This window comes from Leptopilina heterotoma, unplaced genomic scaffold, assembly GCF_015476425.1.
Source record: "Leptopilina heterotoma isolate Lh14 unplaced genomic scaffold, ASM1547642v1 Lhet_183, whole genome shotgun sequence".
Lineage (NCBI taxonomy): Eukaryota > Metazoa > Arthropoda > Insecta > Hymenoptera > Figitidae > Leptopilina > Leptopilina heterotoma.
Window position 1 is genome coordinate 379,377 of NW_025110901.1, and position 13,411 is coordinate 392,787.

The 13,411-nt window shown below is 20.8% G+C and overlaps 1 protein-coding gene across 1 annotated transcript in view; it reads right to left on the bottom strand.

The window, feature by feature from the left end:
* Window positions 1-13,411, bottom strand: part of LOC122500348 — an 84,448-nt gene that overhangs the window by 1,121 nt on the left and 69,916 nt on the right. The window contains exons 2-3 of the mRNA XM_043609244.1: window positions 11,336-11,595; window positions 1,970-2,321 (exon numbers count right to left, since the gene is read on the bottom strand). Of these exons, the coding sequence (XP_043465179.1) occupies window positions 1,970-2,321; window positions 11,336-11,595 (612 nt within the window). The remainder of the gene's footprint in view (window positions 1-1,969; window positions 2,322-11,335; window positions 11,596-13,411) is intronic.

The window sequence follows — 13,411 nt, forward strand, 5'->3', positions numbered from 1 at the left end:
ATTTGCCAAAATAAATTTGGCAACTAAATATACTAATCGACCTGACTAAATAAATTATTGATAATTGTCTTCGATTCAAGAATTTCGAATTTAAAAATAAGTATTTTATGTTTTTCTTAATCAAATTGAAATATTAAGATCATTATATAAATTTTATTGAAAGCAAAGAAATAAAAATCGTTTAAAGACACAAATGCGATTTTAAAATATTTTCATTCCGGGAATATCTCGATTACAAAGAGAAATTCACTGTATCAAGAGGCATCGCTTTATCAGAAGCAGAATCTGCATTTGGCACAGTCGACTTCTGAAATGAGTTATTGATGAGCTCAGTCTTTTGTTTGCGTTTCATGACAAACGACGATTTTCTATGTTAATTGCTCCAAATTTAAGAATTACGATTTTTTTATTACCCTAATGGAAATTGTCGCCAAAAAAAGAAAAAAAAATATTTAAAAGTAATGAAAAATACGAAAAAAAACGACAAAAGTAAATTTCTATATTTGCACTTTTCGATTTTTTGATTAAAATTTCTTTTTTCAATTTTAGTTCAACGAATTTACTAAATATATATTTCCTAACAAAATTTACTGAAGAAGAAAACAAAAATAAATTCAATAAATAATATATAGATACTAGAAAAATTTACTAATGAAATTAACAAAATAATTTTAGTAAATAAACTAACTGGAAAAATTTGCGAAAACAATTCACTCAATAAATTAATGTTTTGATAAGAAATAATTTTTTGGTGATACAAAAAATTAGCAAATTATGTTTATAATGTTATTCAACAAATAGAGAATTTTGAAAACGAATTTACAAAAAAAATTATTATTTAACAAAATTTATAAAATAAATTTACTAACCAAATTTACCAAATAAATTGACTATGGAGTTTAATAAATTAATAAAGCAAATGAAATTTAATAAATTACAAAATAAATTTAGAGAAATAAAAATTAAAAAAGGAAAATTTCCAATTTCTATTTCAATAAAATATCTGTAATAATTATTAATTAAAAATTTGAATAAAAATTCGAATAAACAAAATATTCTAAACTAAATATAAATTTTCCTTGATGGCATTTTTTTATTTTCATTTTATTATTTTGAAGCTTTATTAGCCCTCCCTTTCAAATTTACTGCCTTTATAATTTATTATTTTACATTTCAATTATGTATATGATTGCCATTAAAAGCAATTCGAACGAAAAGCAAAGAATCGAAATATGGTGCAATGAATTGTGTAAAGGCATTAAATATCATTACAATAATAATTATATTATTAAATTTAATATTAAACATTTATTTTAATTTATATATGCACGTATTCGTTTATTTATTCATAAATAAATTAGACATTAATTATTATCCAATTCTCAAATTCTCGAAAATTCATTATTAATTTCATTATCCAATTTCAATTAATATAACCGTAATAAAAAAAAACTCTAAATATTTTGAAAAAAAATTCAATATATTTTGAGGTTTTTCAATTTTAAAAATATTTTCAAGAACGGAATTCTTTCTTTTATTTTTCTTTCAAAATATTTTGAGTTTTTTTGAAAATATTTTCAAGAACGGAATTTCTTTTATATATTTTTCATTTTATGATTTTTTTATTCTGATATTTATTTTTTCTAAAGTTTTTATGAAATTAAACAACAAAAATATACAAAAAAAATTCCGTTCTTGAAAATATTTTCAAAAACGGAATTTCTTTCGAATTTAAAAAAATTTTTTTTTCAAAATATTTTGAGTTTTTTTGAAAATATTTTCAAGAACAGAATTTCTTTCGAGTTTTTTTTTCATTTTTTTTTTCAAAATATTTTGATTTTTTTCAATTTTGAAAATGTTTTCAAAAACACAATTTCTTTTGTATTTTTTTCATTTTCTGATTTTTTTCCATGCTTTATATTTATTAATTTTTCTAAAGTTTTTCTAAAGTTTAAAACTTGAAAGTTACCAGTTTGGTCTTTGAGACGATTGTCACCGATTAATTGAAGATCCGAATCATAATTCCTGGATATGTAGATTGACTGCATGGATCTTTCTGGACCAGTTGAGACTGTCGACGATAATCTTTGATTGGCTGGATCGCTATCAGACACTGATACATCACTGATTAATAGTGAATTATTTGAATCCGAACTGCATTCAACTGACGTCCTGAGTGATTCTTCTTTCATCGACGAATGCTTCGATTTAACCGACGTTGTCTTTGGATTATTCTGATTTTTATGTTCCGCCGCCTCGGCATTGCTAATGTTATCTTGCTTTTTCCATTTTGTCCGACGATTTTGAAACCAAATTTTTACCTGAAAAAAAACACAATATTAGCACCAAACAAAAAAATCGATTTTCTTACTTTTTTACGAAGAAAAAAATTATTTTCAACAAAATGAAAAATATTTTCCAATAAAGACAAAAAATTAATTATTAAACTGTTTTTGACAATAATTGATTCTCAATTTAATATTTATTTTTAAAGCACATGTTTTTAATAATAATTTATTTATTCCATACGAGTTAAAATTATCTGCTTTTCGAAAATCATTATTTCATTTGAATTAAAATTATCTGATTGTTTTTAATAATAAATTATTCCATTTGGTTTATAATTGTATGTACTTCAATTTAAATTAGTTACAGAAAAAAGTAAATTAATTTATCAACGAACTAAAATTTTATTTTTGACGTTAAATATAATTTTGCAATAATTCTCCAAGTTTTAATGCAAGTTATATTTTTTATTTAGGAATTCGTCTACAAATATCTTCGAGAAAAATTAATAAATAAAAGTAAATAAATAAAATAATTAATAAATATAATAATAAATAAATAAATAAATAAAATAATAAATAAATATCTGTGAAAAATAAAATCGATGGTTTCATGAATAAAATAATTCGTGCGACTAAATTTATTATCTACGAGCTTGTTGTTCATAAATAAGTAAAAAATGAGAGGAAAATAATCTTAATTTGCCAACAAATAAAATCGATAATTATGATTTCATAAATAAAATAATTCGTGACTCAATTTTTTATTTATGAACTTTTGTTTATAAAATATAAATAAATAAAAAGAAAAAAAATTCGTGACTAATATTTTTTATATTTAAAAATTATTTCTTTATTCCTTTATTTATTATTTTATTTTTATTTAAGAAATTTACGGGACAAAGATTTTCAAGTATGTAAATTGGGAGCAAATAAAATTTCTATCATTGTAAATAAAAAAAATTCTTGATTAAAATATTTTATTTACGAACTCGTTGATAAATAAATAAAAAAATGTGAAGAAAGAAAATTTTAATTTGCGCCAACAAATTAAATCCGTGGTTTTATAAATTCGCAAATATTTTATTTACGAATTCGTTCATAAATAATGAAACAAGTTTCATTCTTTTTCTACTTTTCATCTTAAATGAATTAAAAGTAATATTGAAAATAAATAAATAATTTTATTTCGCCAACTAATAAAATTAAACGCTTTGTAAATATAAAATAACGTTGTTTCTTTCTTATCATTTCATTCTTTATAAATAAATTCCGTTTATAAATAAAGAAACGAATGAATAAAAAATATAATCGGTGTCTTTGTAAATAAAAAAAATTTCTAACACAGATTTTTTAATTAAATTCAAACAAATCCGCTTTTGAATTTATTTTAAATAATTTTGCGAATAATTTTATTTAAAATTTCAAAAAATAATTTAATTTTATAAAAGTTGCGCTTTTAATTTTTATAAATAATATAGGTATATGAATAACTAGGAAAGCTGTCTATTTAATTTATTAAAATTAAGTATGTAAATTCCAAAATATTTTATTTTCAAAAATTAGCTTCAATTTTTGAATAATTTCAGATATATAGGAAATTTAAAAAATTCTACTTTAGGTAAATTCTTTAAAACAATTAAATTATTTTTTAAAATTTTATGAAAATTCGAAGTAAAAATTAAATTATTTCAGATTCAAAATTATAAAATGTTATTTAAAATGTTATATATTTTTTAAATTAGAAAAAATTTCACATAAATTGAATTCCTTCGAGAAACTTAACTAAAATTAAATTGAAAATAATTGAATTTTTGCGAAGGGTTTTATAATTCATAAAAATAATTGTACTTTTTCAAGAAACGTAATTGCAATTGTATTGAAAATAATTGAATTGTTATAAACAAAATTTATCTAAATTTTGAAAATAATTAAATTGTTTTAAAGAATTTTATTAAAATTTTTACAAAATAATTTTTGAAAGTTTTTCTTTATGACCGAGAATAGATTGAAAAAAAACAACGGTCACCCTAAATAAGTAAATAAATTATTAGTAAAATAAATAAATAAATAAATAAATAAATAAATTTGTCAGTGTCTATTCTATTACTATTTTTCGAAATTGGACAGGTGCGGGGAAAATATAGAGATAGGTGGATATCGGTTGAGACAAATTGTATATGGCGAGCGCACTAGTGGAGAAAATAGTTGCGATGATAGTAAGCGTCCAGAGGATGAAACAGATTACGCGCACATGCCACAATAATAAGCACAAAGCGACAGGCCGGCTGGTACCAATTGTCTCTGATTGCCTCTAATGGTTCTGATAGCCGCTGATATCCAGCCACCTACTTACAGGCAGCCTGGCACTTATGTATGTTCCACCGTTAAACACGCGTGGCTTCTTAACCAATTACTTCTTCATTCTCCATAATACACATATATATATCTATACAAAATTTATAACCATACACATATTCTGAATACATTAACTTTTCTATATACACCTCCCCCGATATGTGTCATAACATTACTTTGTCATTTTCAACTCCTATCATATCGTTGATTTCCCTTCATCAATTTCTATTAGCAAGTGTATAATATTACATTTTCGATACTCAGAAAAAAAAACCAAGAAAAATATTTTCAAACTCAAAATTCAAAAAAAAATATCTGCACATAAAATTTATCCAAGAAAAAATAATTTCTTTCCAAAAAGCAAATTATTTATTTATTATTTCCTTTTAAATATTATTTATTAATTAGTTCATTACTTACTTATTATTTATAACCTATTTAATCACACTTTACTTATTAATTATTTACTATTTCTATTTTAACTTATTTATTAATTACTAACAAATGTTATAATCGCGGTATTCAATTTTTATTACTACATTTATACTATTCTTTATTTTCCAATGTCAACTTTCATTTTTTAACAATTTCAGATTTTAAAAAGTTCATAAATTAACTAATTAATTATTATTCATTATTTGCTAAAAATTTTAATAATATTCTTTGAAACAATTTAATTATTTTCAAAATTTTGATAAATTCCTTTATAACAATTCAATTATTTTCAACACAAGTGTGTTGAAAATAATTAAATTAAGATTATAATAACGTTCCTTGAAAAAATTCAATTATTTTTATGAATTATAAAACCCTTCGCAAAAATTCAATTATTTTCAATTTAATTTTAGTTAAGTTTCTCCAAAGAATTCAATTACCTAATATATTAAAAATAAAATTCTTTGAAAGAATTCAAATATTTTAATTTTAAACAATTTTGATAAAATCGAGATAAAATTCTTTATATAAGAATTCAATTATTTTAAATACGATTTTTTTGAAAATCCCCCAAAGAATTCAATTATTTTCAAAAATTTTCTAATGCAATAATTTTGAAAAAATACAATTATTTTTTAAGAGTTTAGCACAATTCAAAGTTTTTTAAAAATAAAGGGAAAAAATGTTTATAAATTCTATTTGTCAATTATAAAATTTTAATTGAAATTGACCTTGAAACTTTTTGAATTTCTAAAAAATAAAGGAAAAAATTTTACTCAAAAAAATGTTCTGTTACATATTTTTTACGAATTTAATTTCATTTCATTTCATTTCATTTATTGAATAAATTTATTAAATAAACATCTTTTTTGAATAAATATTTCATTATTATTATTTTTCCACAGGAATTAAGACATTCAAAAATTTGAAATTCAAACTTTTTTTAAATTAAACAATTTATAGTTATTAAAAATTTATGAAAATAATTGGATTATTGCGAAGAAATTTTTTAAAAAAAATGGTAAATAATTGAATTCCAGTGGAATTTTTACTATTTTTGACAATAATTAAATGTTTGTGTACCTACAATTTTATAAAATTTTTTTTTAATAATTGAATTCTTTTCGGAAAATTTTATTAAAATATTAGATTTTGAAAATAATTGAAATTAGGACAAGAATTTTATTGTCATTTTTTAAAATAATTCAACTTTAAGGAAGGAATTTTGTTATTTACTAAGATAATTGGGATTTTGACGAGAATTTTTTTTTAATTTTGAACATAATTAAATTTTTTGAGAAGAATTTTATTACTTTTGAAAATAATTGAATTTCTGCAATTATTTATAATTTCTCCAAAATTTAATTTTTTTAGTTTTCAACAAAATTTTGAATTAAATATTTTTAAATTCTATTACTTTTAAAATTGATAATTTCATTTAAAAATTGAAGTAAAAAGTTAAAATTTAATTAGTTTGAAAATTTTCAGTTAAAAAAGCGAAATTATTTTTAAAAAATGTAATAAAATTTTTCGCAGAAATTCAATTATTTAATATTTTTCACAAAATTATAATAAAATTTTTCAAGAGATTTCAATTATATTAATAATTATTAAAAATCTTTGAAAGAATTCAATTATTTACAGTACAATTTTTAAAGAATTTCTCGAAAGAATTCAATTATTTTCAAAGATTGTAATAAAAATCTGAGAAGAATTTAAATATTTCCAAAATACATTTAACAAAATTCAACAATTATAAAGTTGTTAATTACAATTATTAAAAAAATAGTTCATTTTTAAAATGTAAAAGAAATGTTTCGTAGAATACAATTACGTTCAAAATTTTCAATTAATACATATATTTGAAAAATTGCACTATTTTAAAAAAATTTAAAGAAATTCTTCAAAAGAATTCAATTATTTAAAGAAATGTAATAAATTTCTTTCCAAGAATTCAAATATTTTCAAAAATTTTGATAAAAATATTTATAAGACATAATTATCTTTGCCATCAACTAAAAATTATTTTTGAATTAACAGTAATTCCAATTTTTAACAAGATTTCTTTATTTACCTTTTTCGTCTCTATAGAACAGAATATAATTATTATATTGAATAAAAATTAAATTTTCTAATTATGAATTTTATCTTTGAATGTAATGCAAATTACATTAAAATTAATTAAAAGCAGTTAAAATTATTTTAAATCTCTTAATAATCGATTGACTTTATTAAACCACAATTTTTCCGCACTTAAATTGAAACTTTTCAAACAAAAGTTTTCAAACGAAGAAAAAATAAATTTTTCCAAAAACTTTCGCAAGAGGAATCGAACATCGAACCCAGACTTTCTACACTGTTCCAAAAATTTCCAAGTGCCTTAGCGACTGCGACTATCATCACTACTCCCAAAAAAAAATCCTCTATAATCGCAATTCTCCTTCGAAAATAACCAAAAAACTATTATTTTACGACGAAAAAATAAAAAAATACGTCTAGGAAAATATTTAAAGTTTAAACTATAATAAAAGTGATTGATGCACTTTATCTTTGGGATTTTTTTCTTTTGTGGCTTAATGAAGAATATAGAAGAAGTAAAATTTTCATAAAGAGAAGAATAATGGGGAGGGGGGATGTTATACATGTGTATCTATTTGTATCAAGAGGGAAAGAGAGAGAGAGAGAGAGGGGGGAGTAAAAGAGGGAAGAGGGAGAGAGAGAGAGAGTGCTTATCTGGAGAGAAAATGCACATCAGTCAACGTCAGTGAAGCGTACAGAGGACATAGGATTCACGAAAATGAGACAAGTGTAGGAGACACCCCGTATACATATCCGTTTATGATACATGCGATACTGGCAGACGCGAGTTGCAATCATATCCCGTAATATTATTATCGGTGATATATGAGCCACGCCATTGTCGTGTCCTAGAGGCTGGATACTGGTAGTCCGGGTTTACTAATTAACATAATGTTTGCGTAGCTAACTGTTGAAATATTCACCCCCCCCCCCCTCTCCCACCCCCTTCACCATACTCTTAACCCTCCATCAACCCAAAACTACGCGACGGAAACATACTCAAAGTAGCGGTGAATATAGAGAGATATTACCTTGGAGATTATAGATTTTCATCATTCCCTAATTACTCTCGTTTCAAAAATTCAACAATTTTTCCTCTTTCTCAAAAGTACGATATTATTATTATAATTATTCAACTTGCGACACTTATAATTTAAATAAAACATTTTAATAAATATAAAAATTTTACTTAAGCATTCTGTATTAATTCATTTCTATTATTAACAATGTAAATATTAATTATTAATTACTTATTAGGTAATTAATTATTAACTAGCAACAATTCGCACGCTAAAGCGCGCGGCTAACTTCTCACTACCTTTTTTTAAAAATAAAATTATCAATTTTATAAATAATAAAATTCTTCTCAAAAATTCAATTATTTTTGAAACAATTTAATAAAATTCTTGTCAAAATTTCAATTATCTTTATAAATAATAAAATTCTTCTCCAAAATTCAATTATTTTCAAGAAATTTAATAAAATTCTTCTCCAAAATTCAATCATTTTCAAAAAATTTAATAAAATTCTTCTCCAAAATTCAATTATTTTCAAAAAATTTAATAAAATTCTTGTCAAAATTTCAATTATTTTCAAAAATTTTCCTACCCAAAAGAAATCAATTATTTAAAAAAAAATTTTAATACAATTGTAACCAAACATTTAATTATTTTAATAAATAATAAAAATTTTCCAGGAATTCAATTATTTACGTTATAAGTTTCTTCTCAAAAATTCAATTATTTTCTTAAGTACTAAAACACATCTCAGAATTTCAATTATTTTGAATACAATTTTAATTTTTAATAAAATTCCTCGAAAAATAAAATTCTTCTCCAAAATTCAATCATTTTCAAAAAATTTAATAAAATTCTTCTACAAAATTCAATCATTTTTAAAAAATTTAATAAACTTCTTCTCCAAAATTCAATCATTTTTAAAAAATTTAATAAACTTCTTCTCCAAAGTTCAATCATTTTTAAAAAATTTAATAAAATTCTTCTCCAAAGTTCAATTATTTTAAAAAAATTTTAAAAAATTCTTCTCCAAAATTCAATTATTTTCAAAAAATTTAATAAAATTCTTCCCCAAAATTCAATTATTTTTAAAAAATTTAATAAAATTCTTGTCAAAATTTCAATTATCTTTATAAATAATAAAATTCTTCTCCAAAATTCAATTATTTTCAAGAAATTTAATAAAATTCTTCTCCAAAATTCAATCATTTTCAAAAAATTTAATAAAATGCTTCTCCAAAATTCAATTATTTTCAAAAAAATTTAATAAAATTCTTGTCAAAATTTCAATTATTTTCAAAAAATTTAATAAAATTCTTGTCAAAATTTCAATTATTTTCAAAAATTTTCCTACCCAAAAGAAATCAATTATTTAAAAAAAAATTTTAATACAATTGTAACCAAACATTTAATTATTTTAATAAATAATAAAAATTTTCCAGGAATTCAATTATTTACGTTATAAGTTTCTTCTCAAAAATTCAATTATTTTCTTAAGTACTAAAACACATCTCAGAATTTCAATTATTTTGAATACAATTTTAATTTTTAATAAAATTCCTCGAAAAATAAAATTCTTCTCCAAAATTCAATCATTTTCAAAAAATTTAATAAAATTCTTCTACAAAATTCAATCATTTTTAAAAAATTTAATAAACTTCTTCTCCAAAATTCAATCATTTTTAAAAAATTTAATAAACTTCTTCTCCAAAGTTCAATCATTTTTAAAAAATTTAATAAAATTCTTCTCCAAAGTTCAATTATTTTAAAAAAATTTTAAAAAATTCTTCTCCAAAATTCAATTATTTTCAAAAAATTTAATAAAATTCTTCCCCAAAATTCAATTATTTTTAAAAAATTTAATAAAATTCTTGTCAAAATTTCAATTATCTTTATAAATAATAAAATTCTTCTCCAAAATTCAATTATTTTCAAGAAATTTAATAAAATTCTTCTCCAAAATTCAATCATTTTCAAAAAATTTAATAAAATGCTTCTCCAAAATTCAATTATTTTCAAAAAAATTTAATAAAATTCTTGTCAAAATTTCAATTATTTTCAAAAATTTTCCTATCCAAAAGAAATCAATTATTTAAAAAAAATTTTAATACAATTGTACCCAAACATTTAATTATTTTAATAAATAATAAAAATTTCCCAGGAATTCAATTATTTACAAATTTTTTATAAGTTTTTCCCAAAAATTCAATTATTTTCATAAATAATAAAACTCATCGGAGAATTTTAATTATTTTTAATACAATTTCAATCAAGTTCTGTGAAAAATGTAACTATTCTTAAAAATTTTATTTAAATTCGCCAAAAAATTCAATTATTTAAAAATTTGTTAATAAAATTCTTTATGAGAATCAAATCTTAAGAAACATTCAATTATTCAATAAATAATTTATTTTTGTACTTAAATAATTGAATTCTCGTTAAATTCTCTAAATTAAAATTGATTCAAAAATGAATTTTATTTAAAATTTTAGAAAATAATTGAATCTGAAAATAATTTTGAAGAAGTTACAGTAACAATATTCTTATGATATAAAAGAATTATTTTACATTCCTCCCTGACTTTTTTCATTTTTAATATCTTATCGGTTCAGTTGAATAATAAATACTATTAATATAATATAAATAAACAAATTATCAACTAAATAAAATTATATTAATTAAGTACGCACATTTGTTAATAAATAAATCAATAACAAAAATATAATTATACAAATTAAACAAGCATGAATTCATTTTGTAATTTATATTATAAATGTACCAAGTATATTATTTATTATTTACATTTGTAAATTGATAAGTAAATAAACAAATTAGAAATTATATAAATGTGGAATATTGAATGAAATATGTACTGAAATAAACAGAGGAGAAATAAATTTAAAATACGATAAATGAGAAAAAAATTTGAAATGGTACAGTAAATAAAAATAAATAAATCGAAAAAAAGTAAAGTTTTAATTAACATAACAAATGTAATTTATTTTTTTAATATTCTTTGGGCGTAAAAATTTCCTATTAATTATAAAAAAAAGTAATGCGCGAATGGTGTTTGTAAATTGAAATAAAATATAAACATTTATTGGAAAATAAAGAGAGAAAACATTTTTTTTTTTGAAAAATATGACAATCGAGAGAGCAAACCTGTGTTTCTGTGACGTTGAGGAGTTTCGCCATATCAGCTCGCTCGGAAGAGCTCAGGTACTTTTTGATTTCAAATTGTTTTTCTAACTCAAATATTTGTCGTCCCGTGAAGGTTGTTCTTGCTTTCTTCTTTTTTCTATCCGACTCCGCGTCCTCTCGTTCCTCAGAATTAACTTCACTCACAGCTTTTATCGAAGGCAACGTTTCTTTTGCACTAACTTCCACTCGTTTTCTCTTTACTGATGTCAACTTCGTACTCTCTGCATCATAAAAAACAATCTCTAATTAGTATTTTATTTTCTATTTTATTTTTTCTTTCACTTTATTTTTTAGTTTTTCACTTTATATTCTATTTTCTATTTTAATTTACTTTTGAGCTTCTGTTTTAATTTCTACTTTTGATTTCATTGTCTAATTGTTATTTTCTATTTTATTTTTTTTTCATTTTCTATTTTATTTTCTATTTTATTATTTCCTTCATTTTCTATTTTATTTTTTTATTTATTCATTATTTTTTGACTTATTCATTATTTTATTTATTTATTACAAAAAAATGAAATATAAATTTTACTTTTTCGTTTTACTTTATTTTTAATTGCTTTTATTTTTTTTCAACTTTCTAAGTTATTATCTATTTTATTTCTTATTCTAATTCTTGTTTTAGTTTCAAGTTGATACACATATTAGGTATCAATAGAGAATTCAATTTTTTCTCTAAATTTTTTTTTTCGTACACTTTCCTTAAAAGGTTAAAGGGTTTATATCAATAAAATGCAAATTAATTTAGATATATCAGTAAAGATTGACGAAAATTTTCAACGTTTCTGTCTGATTGGCCAGTTAAAATACAACTCAAGTTTTCATTAACCATCATTGATCATTTCCGTCATACTTAAACTGGCTTCAATCAGTGACAAACGACAAAATTTTCAGTCAACTTTTTTTCCTGATTTCAGTAGTTGATTCGATTTTATTTGCCTAACGAAACTACTATTACTTTTATGAACTTAGATAAAATTGTTCCACATCAAGTTTGATCGGACAAAAATGTTTTTCCTGTATAGTTAAAGGCTTAAATATTTATTTTTAAGTAGAAAAAAATTTTTTCGTTCCATATCAAAAAAAATTTTTTTTGCAAAAAAAGAAAATTGTCAGTCAAGCATATTGAAAATTTCAGTTATTTTTTAATTGTCCAATCAATGAAAAATGACTGATATTATGGCCTGAAAATTATTTTTTTTAATGTTTTAAGTTAAAAATTAAAAAAATATCATTGTTATTACATTTTTTGATTTGTAAATTCATTTGTTTATTTTTATGACTGATTTCAAAAAATAATTTTTTCAATTAAAAAATATAAAGAACTTATATGATAAAAATGATCAGAAATCAATTATAAAAATAAACAAATGAATTTCGAAACAAAAAAAAATTGAATAACAATGCAATGGTATTTTTTAGAATTTTCAACTTAAAAACAATGTTTTATTTTTAAATGTTTCAAAAATAGTGAAAATAAATAAAAATTGCATTTTTTTATATTTTATCTTTTTTATCATAGAAAAATTATGATTTGAAATTAGTTAGAAAAATAAACAAATGAATTCTTTGCCAAATTCAATTATCTTCAAAAATACGAAAATTCTTTAAAGGAAATTCAATTATTCAATTATGTTTATAAATATCAAAATTCTTCTGCAACATTCAATTACTTTTAAAAAAAAATCTGTTAAAAACTTCAATTATCTTTGTGAATAATAAAATTCTTCTCTAAAATTCAATTATTTGCAAAGAATTTTAATAAAATTCTTTGAAAGAATTCAATTATTTTGATAAATAATAAAAGTCATTCTAGAAATTCAATTATTTTCAAAAGTAATAAAATTCTTCGCAGAAATTCAATTATTTTTAATTTCTTTTTTCAATTTCTCGTCAAAATTTTAATTATCTTCATAAATAATAAAATTCATTCTGGAAATTTAATTATTTTCAAAAGTTCTGATAAAATTCTTCGCAAAATTCAAATATCTTCAAAAGTAAAAAAAATTCTTGGCAGAAATTAAATTATTTTCAAAA